Source organism: Oncorhynchus clarkii, chromosome 4 (genome assembly GCF_045791955.1).
Source record: "Oncorhynchus clarkii lewisi isolate Uvic-CL-2024 chromosome 4, UVic_Ocla_1.0, whole genome shotgun sequence".
Lineage (NCBI taxonomy): Eukaryota > Metazoa > Chordata > Actinopteri > Salmoniformes > Salmonidae > Oncorhynchus > Oncorhynchus clarkii.
In genome coordinates, this window is record NC_092150.1 from 33,264,789 (window position 1) to 33,281,693 (window position 16,905).

Consider the following 16,905-nt stretch of genomic DNA (forward strand, 5'->3'; position numbering starts at 1 on the left):
ACGTGTTCCACCTAGCCACCTAGCTAATGTTAGACACAACAAATTGGAGATCATAACATATCATACGTTTTGGAAATTCACAACACTTTGTAGGATTTGCAATGCATAACAAAACATACGAAAAGCATATATTGGGTTAACGTACATAATAATACGAAATGCTCTGAAACCAGGTTGCTCCCAGTGCTTGCATGTGGCAACATCTGTGGCAACATCTCCTGCATCCCTCCTTCACACAGCGCTATGATTGAAGTTTCACGAGAGGCACCTCAAGGTGGGGCTAAATGGTCTCTATTCCCAATAATTTCGCGTAGGCGGAGTCTCACTTTCATACTCTAGCTATGTGCTGCCTTTCAGTGACTACCGTGCGGTACTGTAGCCTACTCAGCAAAAGCAAGCGGATGGGATAAGTCGAAATAGCTTGCACTTCAGGTTTCCAAAACCCTCCTTCGATACCGCCCTGTCTCTCGGAGAAAAAGTGATTGTGTTTCGGGAAGACACAGGCTCTGACACATGAATGGAAAACGCATACAGATTCCAATGTTGTAGTTGAAGACAGTTTATCTTTTCCACGCACAGTCTGATCTGCTAAAGGGAGTATTTCATATCAGATTTCACGTTCAGTTCTGACCAGCTGGGAGAGCAGAGAGAGGGAGAGAGAGGGCTTGTTTCTCTTCCCCTCCGACTCTGGGTCTTGGAACTCAGGAGCGCAGGAAAGCGAACCACGACGTGGAACCCTAAACCTGTGTAGGCAAGATAAAACGTCCGTCAGAAATTGTTAAGGATTCTCTTTTGCGAGATTGACACAGAGGTGAGAACAAATAGATCGTAAGAGATGGACGAGCAGCCGCGGTTGATGCACTCTCATGCCGGAGTAGGGATGGCAGGGCATCCCGGCCTGTCTCAACACATGGAAGGCACCGGAGGAACGGACGGCGATGGGAGAAAACAGGACATTGGAGACATTTTACAGCAAATAATGACCATCACAGATCAAAGTCTGGACGAAGCTCAAGCTAGGTAAGGTGCTCGGGACCTACCTAGTCAGAATGGACAGCGATTCGTTACGGCAAACTACTCTATGCATTCAATAACGATGGATAATAAGACATTTCAAGAAAGTCAGATTTGTAGTGAAAAATATTATATTGATGAATTGAAAATAATTCGGTTTTCGCGCCCAACAGCCTACAATAATGATAAGCGGGCAAGCGGGCATTTGGAAAAATGATGACATCCAAAGTGCACCAGTTACTAAATGTACACTTTGAAGTTCTATTATTATTAATATTTAGAAAACAGATACTTTTTCTCCTGACTTCCAGAAATTATACACAGTAAAATTGCAGCAGTTTAGCCTACAGGCTGCAACTATAGATTCAAAGTGTTTTCACACTACTGACAAATCGATAAAGACTCGCAAATTTGACATCTCAAGTTTGTGCATGCGATTTGTCATCAAAATAACAAGCATCACGTTGATTGACAACATCATCATTTTGATGAACTTTTGTGCAAACACCTCTCTCTGTCACGCCAGGCACAATATAACTGATAAGGCATAGCCTTAATCTAATATAAATCGATACTAAACTATTAGGTTATCATTTGTTATTTACATGGGAAATACAATGGGCTATTGATAGTAATTGCAGAAAATTATTTGCATCCTGTTATTAGATATTTTGTTGACTCAGACGCTAAAGAGAAGTGCTCAGACGGGCACGGTGCGCGTATTGTATGTGTTTAGCCTACATCGGCGAGGACGAGGAGCAGAGAGGAATCTGTTAAAATGCCATGAAACTCTTTGGACAACATTTTCCGCTGTCGCCTGTTTCACTGCAATATACATGATTGTAATTTATACAAAGTCAACAACCAACAAGACATATGATAATTGTTGACAAACCTTTCTAAACAACAAAAATACATCTTCAAAGATATAAATTGTTGTTGGTATAAGTCCATAACTCAGCATGATTTTTTTGCATGATATTTTTAGGCAGTAACAAGTAGCCATATATTCTAGTTTACTTTCTTTACTTCCGTCCAGTAATAATAATACTATTATTTATAATAATAATAGGCCTATACATATTAACTTTTCATTTTTAAATAGTACATATGCTATTTTACTTTTGAAATTAAGCATGCATATAAAAAACACCAGCAGGCTCTCAAAAAAATGTTGACGTGATGCGCAATTGTATCACACAATTGCCAGTCTCAATAATTTGCGGCCCATGTTTCAATAAACCCGTTATAGCATACATATGTTTTTAAGATATAACACTTTTGTGATTTACGATCATTTTTTTTTTATTTACTTTGTTTTGTTTTAGGAAACACGCCTTGAATTGCCACAGGATGAAGCCTGCTCTCTTCAACGTCTTGTGTGAAATCAAAGAAAAGACAGGTAGGCCCAATGTTTCATAAAGTTATCTACTGGTAAGGTATTGATTGCACATCAAATATAGACCTAGCCTGCACAATTTGAAGGGGAAACTATTTATACTATTGGCTACAGAAGCCCGCGTAAAGGGGATATATTCTATGCGCTCTGATGCGCGCATAGGACTCATAAATGTCTTCACTGAAAGCGCGTTTTACAATTCACAGCCATTCCTATCCACAAACTTGTTGCAGGACATGCATGATTGTTTTTCGATGTGCTTTGAATTACATATAAGGTATACAAATGGTTTATTATACTTGTGTGTTTGCCTTGTGTTGTCGTGTGATCCATTTTGTGCTGTTACACACTATGTAGGCCAACAGTCAGTGCTACTACATTGGAAATCCTTATCAATTATTGTGTCAAACATCTGAGCGCTAAATTACCATCTGCATCATCATTTTTCCCCCTTGTGTGTTAGCTGTCAAGTCTCTCTGCTGAGTGTGTCTCATTTAATTCACTTGTGTCTGTTTTTTCATTTGTCTGTGCTGTTGTGAGAGACATTGTCGCCAGAACAATTTCACCAAGAGCAGATGCAGTGACATTAGGCTTAGGGAGAGGCATAACATACGTCCTCTTTCCAGAATACAAACCCCTTTTCCCTTGACATTTCTGAAATTGGCACAGATAGAATTCAGCTTTGTTTGGTGTGTATATAAAGTACTGTGCCTATAGAAAGTGTACACTCTCTTGAACTTTTTTCACATTTTGTTGTGTTACAAAGTGGGATTGAAATATATTTAATTGTACATTTCTGTCATTGATCTGCACAGAATACTCCATAATGTCGAAGTGAAAATAAAATTCTACAAATGTTCACACATTTATAAACAAGTAATGACTAAAATATAGTTGTTGCATAAGTATTCACCCCCTTTGTTTAGGCAAGCTGAAATTAGTTCAAAAGTCAAATTTGGCTTAACAAATTACATAATAAGGTAGATGGACTCACTCTGTGTGAAATAATAAGGGTTGACACCAGTGGCAGTCAGTGCCGTTTTAGATTAGAGAGGCCAATTTTCTTACGAGCATAGTCTTATTTCTATTACATCATATTGGATCACAGTCATTCATATTCCATTCACCCAGCTCAATGTAACACTGACAGGTTTAGGTTACTATATGATACTCGAGTTTGCCCTATACCCATCATGTGGTTGCTACAACCTAGCCTACAAATGAAAGTTTATAACGTAGGTGCACAGGTCCCGAACCAAATTGGATGAATCAAGGTGACAGACAATGGGGCCTTCTGAGTGGCGCAGCAGTCTAAGGCAATGCATCGCAGTGCTTGAGGTGTCACTACAGACCCGGGTCCGATCCCGGGCTGTGACGCAGCCGGCGGTGACCGGGGGACCCATGAGCCGGTGCACAATCTGCCCAGCTTCGTCCGGGTTAGGGGAGGGTTTGGCCGGAAGAGATAGCCTTGTCCCATCACGCTCTAGCAACTCCTGTGGCGGGTCGTGCGCATGCATGCTGACACCATCGCCAGTTGTACGGTGTTTCCTCTGACACATTGGTGCGGCTGGCTTCCGAGTTAAGCGAGCAGTGGGTCAAGAAGCAGTGCAGCTTGGCAGGGTAGTGTTTCGGAGGACGCATGGCTCTCGACCTTCGCTTCTCCCGAGTCCGTATGGGAGTTGTAGCGATGCGACAAGACTGTAACTACCAATTGGGGTGAAAAAGGGGTAAAAAAACTGCACTGACTATTTGTGATGTAAATTGAGTATATAGTATTCTTATTGGTCATAGTATGGATATAGTTTGTCTGCCAAAAATTCCCGGATGTCGTACTACATTCTCCAAAATACGAAGTATACCAACAGTGGACACTATTTCAGTGCTTTTAGGGCCCATAATGCAATTCTTCAGAAAATGGGCGTGGCTTCACATTGTTTTCAAATTTGAAGGAAATGGCAGAAAATATGCAGCCGAAGTACAACGAGAGCATATACAAATGAATTGCTTTAACTAATTATGAGAAAAGTTTTAAAAAATGTTGAGCAATATAATAAAGTAATGCCTTTTCAAATAAGTTACCTTACACGTTATGTTGGCTGACAATTTGTTTGCTACTCTATCCTCACAAACCACATAACATATCATTACAGCAGTATGTACCGATATGTTAGCTAGCTACCTAACGTTAGTTGGCTACTAATACATCAACTTACCAGCATATTAACTATATGCTATCTAACTAACTACCCAATGTTTATTGACGTGATTATTCCCGTCATTCTTAGCTTAGCTGTGTGGTATAGTCGTTGTGTGTTCTCAATGGACATTCGGGTGCTTTCGTATATTCACTCTGACTATCTACTCTGATTTCAGAGCACTCTCGTCTGAGTGTGCCAGAGCGCAGAATAACTGATGATGATTTTACGAGCGCTCAACACCCGTTGAACATGCCCGGTGTCAGTAAACGTCGGCAAAAAAGCGTAATTCAATTGTTGCCAGCAGCACAGTTACAGTCACCAACACTCTGGATCAGTGGATCAGTGGTGTAAAGCACAAAAATACTTTAAAGTACTACTTATTTAGTTTTTTGGTGTATCTGTACTTTACTATTTATATTTTTGGCAACTTTTACTTTTACTCCACTACATTCCTAAAGAAAATAATGTACTTTTTACTCCATACATACATTTTCCCTGACACCCAAAAGTATTAGTTACATTTTGGCAGGAAAATGGTCCAATTCACACACTTATCAAGAGAACATCCCTGGTCATCCTTACTGCCTCTGATCTGGCAGACTCACTAAACACAAATGCTTCGTTTGTAAATTATGTCTGAGTGTTGGAGTGTGCCCCTGGCTATCCGTCAATTAAAAAAAAAAATAACTAGAAAATTGTGCCATCTGGTTTGCTTTATATAAGGAATTGGAAATTATTTATACTTTTACATGAACTTTTGATAGATAAGTACATTTTAGCAATTTCATTTACTTTTGATACTTAAGTATATTTACAACCAAATACTTTTAGACTTTTACTCAAGTAGGATTTTACTGGATGACTTTCACTTTTACTTGAGTCATTTTCTATTAAGATATATTTACTTTTACTCAAGTATGACAATTTAGTACTTTTTCTACCACTGCTCTGGATAACATGAAAACTGCCTTACCAGCTCTGCTAGGGCGAGTAAAATGGTCAGAGTGAGGTCATTTGTGTCTGGAAGTAGTTAGAAAGCTAGCCAACATTAGCTTGGGTGCTTGACTGTAATTGTAAGGCCAGAATGCTCGAATCAACCCTACTCGTAGGCCCGGGCATCTAGTGTGCGCTCCGGGAGCGCACTGCTAGTGTGTTTTCATCAGTTATTTGGTGACGTGAATATATTTTGTATAGTTTTATCTAAAAAGGATAACTTTTAAAATGTTTCACTATTTATATTTTTATAAAATTCACTGAGTAGGATGGTCCACCACTTCCTCCTATGAGGAGCCACCCCTGGTTGATCTGATTTTTGAATGACTACCCCTTCCTCTGTTCCCAATATATATATAGCATCTGTAAGGTCCCTCAGTCAAGTATTGAAATTCAAACACAGTCAACTACAAAGACCAGGGAGCTTTTCAAAAGCCTCAAATAAGGGCTATGATTGGTAGATGGTAACAATAAAAAATCTGACATTGAATATATATTTAAGCATGGTCAAGTTAATAATTATGCTGTGGATGGTGTATTAAACCACCAAGACACATCAAAGATGCAGTCGTACTTCTGAACTGAGCTGCAGGACAGGAAGGAAACTGCTTAGGGATATCACCATGAGGCCATTGGTGATTTTAAAACAGCTACAGAGTTCAATGTGATGGAAGAAAAATGACATTGTAGTGTCTCCACAATAATGACCTAAATGACAGAGGGAAAATAATAATACAAATATACAGAATATTCCCAAAAAATTGCTTATACTGTATGTGTGCAACAAGGCACTAAAGTAATACTGCAAAAAAAACATGGCAAAATAGTGCACTTTTTGGCCTATATGCAAAGGCTTATCTTTGGGGCAAACCCAACACAACACATCACTGAGTAACTGCCTCCTTATGTTGAAGCATGGTGGTGGCTGCATCATGTTATGGTTATGCTTGACATCGGCAAAGTCTGGGGAGTTTTTCGGACAGGATGGAGCTAAGCACAGGCAAAATCCTGGAGGAAACCCTGCTTCAGTGTGCTCTATACCAGACACTGGGAGAGGATTTTACCTTTTCAGCAGGACAATAACCTACAACACAAAGCCAGATCTACACTGGAGTTGCTTACCAAGAAGGCAGTGAATGTTTCTGAGTGGCCAAGTTAAAGTTTTTACTTAAATCTACTTGAAAATCTACAGCAAGACTTGAAAATTGCTGTCTAGCCATAATCCCCAACACCTTGACAGAGCATGAAGAATTCTGAAAAGAATAATGGGCAAATATTGCACATTCCAGGTGTGCAAGGCTCGTATGAGACTTACCCCAGAAGATTCACAGCTGTAATTGCTGCCAGAGGTGTTTCTAACATGTACTGACTCAGGGGGTTGAATACTTATCTAATAAAGGTATATTGGGGTTTTATTTTTCATTCATCGTACCAACAACAAGAAATCCACTTTGACATGACATTTTGTGTAAATCGTTGACAAAAAATGACAATTAAATCCATTTGAATTCCACTTTGTAACACAATACAATGTTAAGGAATCCAAGGGGGCTGTAGACTTTCTATAGGCACTGTGTCTTGTCCATTATTTGCCCTTTCTAAGACATGGCGTGGAATAGGGACTCGTTTAAATGTGCACTTAGATGTATTGAGATTCTATCGCTGTGTGCGTTTAATATGGAAGCATGTCCACTGTGTTTCATTGTCATTGGTGCATTAAGTACAATTGGATAGATAGGTAGATAGGTAGATAGATAGAGGCCACCACCTTCCACCTCCACCCTCCCACCAACCTAGTCCTCCTGCCCCATGTAGCTCACTCTCAATCTGGCCAGTGTCTCAGGAGAGCAGGGGGCCTTTTGAGGCCTGCTGGCTCTCTCTCCTTTCTCTGTTCTCTCGGTAGGGTTTTGGAGGGGGAGTGAGTGGCACAGTTATGCATAGTGTTTTACTCCCTGTCGTTTCTCTGAGTTCATCCAAAGTTCGTCTCTGCATGGAGCAGAAAGTAACTTGGATCTGGCCCTGGCTGGGAGTGCTGTGCACCCTATGCTTATTTTCTCTCAGTCTCGCTCTAAGCCGGCTACGACCCCAACAACCCAATAGCCCAGGTTTCTGTTTCTCCTGAAGGAGAATACTCTGACTCTGACCCCCTCCTCTTCTCAGAGGAGGTTTAGTTACACATACCCACTGTGGGTGGAGGACATTAGGGTTCATTGCATCAAGTGAATATAGATATATGGATGTACAAGATAGATGGTTTTGTACATCTCTACTCTTTTATATACTGTGTGAGACATTGTTTCATCTGCTCCCTAGTGTTGCTGTATAAGGTGTTAGAATTAAATTGTCACCAGTAGTTTTGAAAATATTTTTGGAAAATGTCTGCTGCTGAACCCTGGAGTATATCTCTGTCAAGTAAACCTTGACTGGGTCCTCTTGGCTGGGTACCAAAGTATTACAAACGTTATGATGATTCTCCATGTAAAAAGAGCTTACCTGTTAAAACAAAAAAAACATTATTACGACTCTACCTGCCACAGCACAGACTACAGACTAGCCCTAGTGAGGCTATGTAGGGTTGAGCCGGTTTGTCGGTGAGCACGGTTACTGTTAGGTCTTAAAGTAAATAAAGCTCAGCGCAGAACCTACTGACTGCACAGACCTCTGCTGCTGCAACTCTGGAATCTGTCTTGTTTTTAACCATTAAATATGTATGAATGCACCAGATGCATTAGAAAGGCTATTTTGTAGTCTGGTTTTTACACCACCTGATTTTCACTTAGAATAATTGTGTTGTTAACATCTTATTGTAACATTTATTTATTTGTATAATTTTGTCATAGCAAAATTGAGGTCTAAGAATTTATATAAGTGCATATAGCACATTACATTATATACTTTTTTATTAAATGAAAAGTGGCCTAGTTTTTAGTCAGAACCTTCATTCACAGTTTTTTGATTTTGTGAATATATCATTATTTGTGGAATTTGGTTTTAGCAAATGGAATTGTCTTTCCCCTCAATCTCCACGACGCGTTTTACTTCTCTGACTGTCCACAGTACCAGAGCAACTGACATCACCTGCAGGAGTCAGGACAGAACATAATGCCATGCTCAGGGAGGCAGGACAGGCAGGCAGCGCTGTGTAACCCAGTGCCTGAACTCTTGACCCACTCTGTGTATTTGTACTGGGATAAAGCGGTGTGGTGTGGTGAGCGAACGGTGCCTAGCAGAATGACTGCTCACTATAAACAAGCACAATGCTGTGCTCAGCTCACACCCCACAGGAAAGGAGAAGAAGAACGAACAGTTGATTTTTTCCCCCCTGCCAGGCATCTTTCTTTTATTTTTATTTTTTTTTATTCTCACAGACACTGGTTTATTTTTCCCTCCTTGACTGCATATTTTGGTTGTCTTTCTCTACTGAAAGGAATGCTGCTGTTCACTAAAAGGCCTACCGTGTGTGCATGTGTGTGTCTGTGTGTGTGTGTGTGTTTCTCTGTCTGTAATACGTAATAAAAAGAGACAAGAAAATGTCTAATTTACTTTCATAGATTCTTAGAACTAAACATTGTTTGACCACTTACCCCTTAGGTCACGTTGGAGTACAGTCAGAGTAAGGAAGATAAGTTAAAATTAGCCTTAGGGTCTTGTCTATGACAGTAGGCTACATGTCCCAGCAATACCCACCCAGAACCATGTAATAAGAGGTTTTGGCACAGGGTACATTCCACGAATATACCCAAACAATTTGACTCCAATGCTATTGTGCCATGAAACCTTAACCTTCTGCAAACTCAACGCATTATAACATATACAAACTCAATCTAACATCAGGGTTTTTCAAATAAATAACATGTTTTAAGTGTCATTCATTTCCTATCTTAAACACAAAATGAATTCATCACAAAACCTGAATGTAGAGGATTGCAAAAATATATGTTTCTATCGTGTTTTAAAAACATTTCCACAGTTTGTTTTTTGGAACTGTTCTAAAGAACTGTCCTTCTCCTTTTTGAGAAGCAAACTGTTGACATCCAAAATTGTGCTTTAGAACAAGTTCGAAAACGAATTGACTTCTGTAAACACCTCATCAACGTCATAAATCTCCACCAGTGTCAAACAACCTCTCTGGGACTGAGATGCTCGCTCACTAAATCTTGGTGTGTGTCCCAAATGGAACGCCAAACATTTCTTCCCGACTACTAAAAGTAGTGCACTATATATGGCGTAGGGTGCCATTTGAGACGCATCCCTACTGCTCTGACTGGCTGTTTCGTTTTTTTCCCCTCTCAACCTCAACAAAAGGCTAGTTTTCTGGTGGCCCGTGTTTGAATAGTGTAAGGTTTCACGCCTGGGGGATGCTCCATTTATAAAAATGACTAGTGGAATGATGTAATGTTATTTTTTGAAGGGTGAAAATGGGGTGTTTTACAGAGGGCAGCGGAGTAATATTTGACGCGGGTGAAATGAGCCAGAGATCTGATTATAGATAGGTGTATTGTACAGTACATTACATTGAGTTGTCAGTCCATTCAGATGGCTTGGCATCTGCCTACTTTTACTAGAGAATGTAGAGTCTATTCAGAACCCTACACACTATAGCACACCATTGTCACATAAACCATTTATGTCAGCCGTCATGATCCACAGAAAATATAATATTAATTTTACCTTCGTAAACCAGTTTGGTATAGAAACTCATAGGAATGAACAATTTGACTGTATATACAGTATTTTGTGTTTTTTAAAGATTAGCACAATGGTGTATTTTGAGTGTGTATCTAAGTTTATTGCCAATGCCAAACTGATGGTAGTCGAAAGATTAATGTTGACATATCAGTTCTCTCTCTATATAAATCCCCCTGGTGTCACTTTGGTATGTGATGTAAAGTGTGTTTCCCAAACGCACCCTGTTCCTTCTATAGTGCACTACTTTTTGACCAGGGCCCCAGCATTTGGGATGCTGACATAGGCTAGGCCGGGGCCTGTTCAGAGGTAATGTAAACTAGCAGCCTGTAACAGTTTATTTTTCATCCTATCAATGCAGGATGATGTAAATGTCTACTCAGAGTGTTGTGTCACGGTGATATGCATCCCCCTCCCATCCCTGTCTGTTTACGGACTAGCTGGGCGTGTTGCTAATACGTGCAGCAGCTTTTGTCTTTCCTTTTATCCAGCCCACTCTTCTATGCTGATGCTGCAGCATTCAGTGTGTGTGTGTGTGTGTGTGTGTGTGTGTGTGTGTGTGTGTGTGTGTGTGTGTGCTTGCAGCACTCACAGGAGAAACAGAAACACAAAGCTGTACTCTCCTCCACAGCTGTTTCCCTCCTATCTCTCTGTTTAATCATCCATCCAGCTGAAGCTCTAATTCTACTGCTCACAGAGTCACAGAAACACAGGCAGTGGCAAAGTGGGAAAATGTGACAATGTGCGTTTTTTTGTTGTTGAGAAGCCTTCAAAAAGCTTTGCTCTTCACCTCTTTTTATTAGCAGCATTATTATGAATACAGTATGAAGGGATTCATCGTATTATTGAGTCCCATGCTGTTAGGTTTGTGTTTTTTCCCTCCAATCTTACAGGATCACCTTATCAATTATGGAAATGATCAGAAGGCCTAACTGATACATGTTAACCACATTAAGGGGTTTAATCATAGAATTATTAGTGTGATGTGATTGGGTAATTAACAATGGCATCGCAATGGTGGTGACTGTGAAATTGATCGAGCTGTTTCGCGTTGATTTGTTGTTTTTCCCCTCATTATTTTTGTGTGATATTATCCCAGTGATGATAACAGGGAGCAACCTTCTATGTTGTGTGTGAACGTGAGTAGCGAAGACAGAAAGACAGAGAGGCCTGAGAAAAAATAAACACAAGTGGAATGACTAACATAAGTCAAACTCCTATTTCATAGGCTGGTGACCTAGCTACTAAAAGCACTGTAATTTGTTCCTATTATAGCATCAGCGGCAATGCTAAATGCTATTCATTAAAAATGCAGATTATGTGCTTGTGATCTCCAAAATAAAGCATGTTCCAGTCAGGGTGGTGAATGAAATTGATCAAATGGATAGCTGTTTGGTTGGATTTAGCCCTCATGCCTCACCAGACTGAATTAACAGACCACAGTATCCACTGCTTTTAAGATGGGGATATGGTAGCTTAAATCGGATTCTGCTTGCTTTCAAAAGAGCTCTGTTTGCAATAAGGTTTGGTCTGCCATAGCTTCCTTTAATATGTTCTGAATTTAATCAAATCTGCAAATTTGTTATGTACATTAAATTGAACATGCAATTGCACTTTCGAATGCGGTTGCCATACCAACCCCCCAGGAGTTCATTTTTCTTAATGCAGGGCTCGGAATCTCATTTCTTACACTCTCCCCTGCTGCTAGGAGCTGCGCCGAGCAGGCGCTACCTCAAGGCTTCCACGGTACCACTGACAGAGCCCCGGTCTACTATCACAGCCTTCAAACACTGGAGCTGTTATAGAGAGAGATGGTGAGAGAGGGGGGGTGAGAGAGGGAGAGAGAGAGCAAGGGAGAGGGAGAGCAGAGAGAGAGAGCAAAGAGAGCGAGAGAGAGAGAGAGAGGAAGATGTCTCTCTCCACGTAGTGGAAATGACACAAATTAATATACACTACTTAAACCAGACTAAGATTAATGGTTGCCTTTCGCGGCAGCTTAGTCCCACTGTCAGTTGCAGAGTGCTCGTTGGACAAAATCAACACTAATCAACATTTATTCCACTTTTGCCCTGGGCCCTCAGGAGTCTTGCAGGCGGCAGGACTGTGTTACCCCTCTCCCCCCCTCGCCTTCCCCCGTCCGTCTTGCTACGCTTTTCACCTCCAATCCAGCTCCTTCATACATCACCCTGCTCCCTCCCTCCTTCCCGCCCCCCGGCCTGGCTCCTCGCAGGGGAGATCGCCCCCTCCCATCAGGACACATTACAGTCATGATAGATTTTTTCTTTTCATTTGCCTCTGATATTTAACACTTTAAAGCAGTTGCTCTGGCACTTTACATTACAGGAGGTGTGTGTGGACTGTGTGTGTGTGTGTGTGTGCGTGTGCGCGTGCGTGCGCGCGTGCGCTTCTGAGTATATTTTGTAATCAGAGTGATCTGTGACATTATCTGTCCTCAATCTCACATTGAATAATCACTAGCAAGATGTGTGTATGCATTATGTACATATTTTAGTGTGTTTTTCTGAAAGTAACATTATGTATGTGTATGTCCCATGACTAGGAAACTGAGCACCTCTTTCTCTCCCAATAGGGCTTGTATTTCCTTCAGAGTGAAAGACAAGGCAATCTCACGTGTATATTTGTGTCCTCATTTCAAAGAAACATAATATCCATTTCTGTGAAGTTATCAGATTGCGTTGCTGTCTTTCATTCTGGTGTTGCCCCCAATTTTGTTGTACTACATATTGTATATACACTATGCAGACCTAGACCAACTATCTATCTGTGTTTGACTAAAATGTAATTACTGTAAGGATATGGATTTTTTTCAGCATTCATTAGATTAAACAGACTACCTTTCACATCACTTGTGACATTGATCATTGTACAGATAACATTGCTACTGTTTCATCTGTGTTCATGCAGAGTAGGGATGTGACAAATCGAACATTTTCTTAATGTTTTAAAGATTTTGGGGTTTTCTGTTAAAACGATACAAAATATTGATAAAATTCCACAATTTCACAATGCATAAAAAAGTCCCATTGCGCAATCACAGATATATACCGCAGTTCTAGATAGTCATAGAGCTGGGCACATTGGGCTTTCTGTAACCAGCGCTGTGATTTTCTTACGCCGTCTCTTATTGCACACAGCCTACAATGCATCGTCTAAAAAGTAACATAGGCCTACACATAGTGGCTCCATTTTTTAAATCCTAAAACACCAAACTAGGCCTACATAATTATAAATTAGGCCATCATCACTGCCAAGCGTGAATGATAATTCTTCACGTTTTACGTGTGAAACATCCATGCATCTGCATGCCAACCATTTGATCCCAATCAATTTCATGGGAATATGCATTTCGATCTTATTCTGCTTGAATGATGTAAGTAGCCTAACTATTGTATAATCAACGTTTAAAGCAGAGGGAGTTAAGAAGATACTCTTCCACCTGTATTTTGTTTCAATCAAATCATAGGGTGCTAGGGGGTATCTAGCCCCCCCTAAGGACAATGTCTAATTGCTGAAACAAAAAATATACATTTGAAAAAAAAATGGTATGTGGATGAAGGTCATGCTTAGGTGAAAAATCTATAAAGGGAAATAAATGGTTACAGTTTACACTTTTTTAGTTATTTCATTAAATGTTGTTTTTTAGAAAAGGAGAGGTTTTTTTTACCCCCCGGGGGTGCCAGTTACAAATATTTTTATTTATTTCACATTTATTTAACCAGGTAGGCCAGTTGAAAACAAGTTCTCATTTACAACTGTGACCTGGCCAAGATAAAGCAAAGCAGTGCGACAAAAACAACAACACAGAGTTATACGTGGGATAAACAATTTGCTGAGTAGAGTGTTGGAGGCTATTTTGTAAATGGCATCGCCGAAGTCAAGGATTGGTAGGATAGTCAGTTTTACGAGGGTATGTTTGGCAGAATGAGTGAAGGAGGCTTTGTTGCAAAATAGGAAGCCGATTCTATATTTAACTTTGAATTGGAGATGCTTAATGTGAGTCTGGAAGGAGAGTTTAAAGTATAGCCAGACACCTAGGTATTTATAGTTGTCCACATATTCAGTCAAGTCAGAACCATCCAGAGTAGTGATACTAGTCGGGCGGGCGGGTGCAGGCAGCGATCGGTTGAAGAGCATGCATTTCGATCTACTAGCATTTAAGAGCAGTTGGAGGCCACGGAAAGAGTGTTGTATGGCGTTGAAGCTCGTTTGGAGGTTTGTTAGCACAGTGTCCAAAGAAGGGCCAGATGTATACAGAATAGTGTCGTCTGCGTAGAGATGGATCAAAGAATCATCCGCAGCAAGATGACATCAGTGATATACACAGAGAAATGAGTCGGCCCGAGAATTGAACCCTGTGGCACCCCCATAGAGACTGCCGGAGGTCCGGACAACAGGCCCTCCGATTTGACACACTGAACTCTATCTGAGAAGTAGTTAGTGAACCAGGCGAGGCAGTCATTAGAGAAACCAAGGCTGTTGAGTCTGCCGGTAAAAATACGGTGATCGACAGAGCCGAAAGCCTTGGCCAGTTCGATGAAGGCGGCTGCACAGTACTGTCTTTTATCGATGGCGGTTATGATATCGTTTAGGACCTTGAGCGTGGTTGAGGTGAACCTGTGACCAGCACAGAAACCAGATTGCATAGCGGAGAAGGTACAGTGGGATTCGAAATGGTCAGTGATCTGTTTGTTCACTTGGCGTTTGATGACTTTAGAAAGGCAGGGCAGGGTGGATATAGGTCTGTAACAGTTTGGGTGTAGAGTGTCTCCCCCTTTGAAGAGGGGGATGACCGCGGCCGCTTTCCAATCTTTGGGAATCTCAGACAATACGAAAGAGAAGTTGAACAGACTAGTAATAGGGGTTGCAACAATGGCGGCGGATAATTTTAGGAAGTGAGGATCCAGATTGTCAAGCCCAGCTGATTTGTAGGGATCCATATTCTGCAGCTCTTTCAGAACATCAGCTGTCTGAAATTGGGTGAAGGAGAAGCGGGAGGGGCTTGGGCCAGTTGCTGCGGGCGGTGCAGAGCTGTTGACCGGGGTTTGGATAGCCAGGTGGAAAGCATGGCCAGCCGTAGAGAAATGCTTATTGAAATTCTCGATTATCGTCTATTTATCAGTGGTGACAATGTTTCCTACTCAGTGCAGTGGGCAACTGGGAGGAGGTACTCTTATTCTCCATGGACTTTACAGTGTCCCAAAACCTTTTGGAATTAGTGCTGCAGGATGCAAATTTCTGTTTGAAAAAGCTAACCTTTGCTTTCTAACTGACTCTGTGTATTAGTTCCTGACTTCCCTGAAAAGTTGCATTCACGGGGACTATTTGATGCTAGTGCAGTAAGCCACAGGGTGTTTTTGTGCTGAAAGGGGCATGCTTATTTAAAATGATGAGGAAAGCACTTTTAAAGAACAACCAGGCATCCTCTACTGATGGGATGAGGTCAATATCCTTCCAGGATACCTGGCCAGGTCGATTAGAAAGGCCTGCTCGCAGAAGTGTTTTCGGGGCATTTGACAGTGATGAGGAGTGGTCGTTTGACCGCGGACCCATAACGGAGATCCTGGTTGAAAACAGCAGAGGTGTATTTAAAGGGCAAGTTGGTCAGGATGATATCTATGAGAGTGCCCATGTTTACGGATTTGGGGTTGTACCTGGTATGTTCCTTGATAATTTGTGTGAGATTGAGGGCATCTAGCTTAGATTGTAGAACGGCCGCGGTTTTAAGCATATCCTAGTTTAGGTCACCTAACTGTACGAACTCTGAAAATAGATGGGGGGAAAATCAATTCACATATTGTGTCCAGGGCACAGCTGGGAGCTGAGGGGCGTCTATAACAAACAGCAACAGTGAGGGACTTATTTCTGGAGAGATGGATCTTTAAAAGTAGAAGCTCAAACAGCTTGGGCATAGACCTGGATAGTATGACAGATCTCTGCAGGCTATCTCAACAGTAGATTGCAATTCCGCCCCCTTTAGCAGTTCTGTCTTGACCAAAAATGTTGTAATTTGGGATGGAAATTTCTGTACTTTTGGTGGCCTTCCTAAGCCAGGATTCAGACACAGCTAGGACATCAGTGTTGGCAGAGTGTGCTACAGCAGTGAATAAAGCAAACTTAGGGAAGAGGCTCCTGATGTTAACATGCATGAACCCAAGGCTTTTACAGTTGCAGAAGTCAACAAATGAGAGCGCCTTGGGACACACAGGGCAGGAATAAAGGAGGACTAGGATGAGGCTACGGCTAAAGGCTATAAGAACTGGTCGTCGTCTAGTGCTTTGGGAACAGAGAATAAAAGGAGCAGATTTCTGGGCGTGGTAGGATAGATTCAGAGTATAGTATACAGACAAGGGTATGGTAGGGTGCAAGTAAACCTAGGCATTGAGTGACGATGAGAGAGGTTGCATTTCTGGAGGCGCCAGTTAAGCTAGGTGCAGTCTCCGCATGTGTGGGGGTGGGACAAGGGGGCTATCTGAGGCATGTTGAGCAGGACTAGGGGCTCCGCAGTAAAATTAAACAATGAGAGCTGCCCTAAACAACAGTATTCAAGGCATATTGACATAGAGAGAGGCATAAAGCAATCGATTGAGAGAGCTA

At 41.3% G+C, this 16,905-nt stretch overlaps 1 protein-coding gene across 4 annotated transcripts in view; it reads left to right on the top strand.

Moving 5' to 3' along the window:
• The first annotated feature begins 355 nt into the window (after nt 1–355).
• LOC139406742 (pre-B-cell leukemia transcription factor 1) overlaps nt 356–16,905 on the top strand; it is an 88,966-nt gene continuing 72,416 nt past the window's right edge. For 2 of the 4 annotated variants that reach the window (XM_071149724.1, XM_071149726.1), the window contains exons 1-2: nt 356–1,020; nt 2,343–2,416. In XM_071149724.1, coding sequence (XP_071005825.1) covers nt 836–1,020; nt 2,343–2,416 — 259 coding nt within the window. In that variant the 5' untranslated portion in view covers nt 356–835. The remainder of the gene's footprint in view (nt 1,021–2,342; nt 2,417–16,905) is intronic. The other 2 variants (XM_071149727.1, XM_071149725.1) reach the window with 2 other exon arrangements.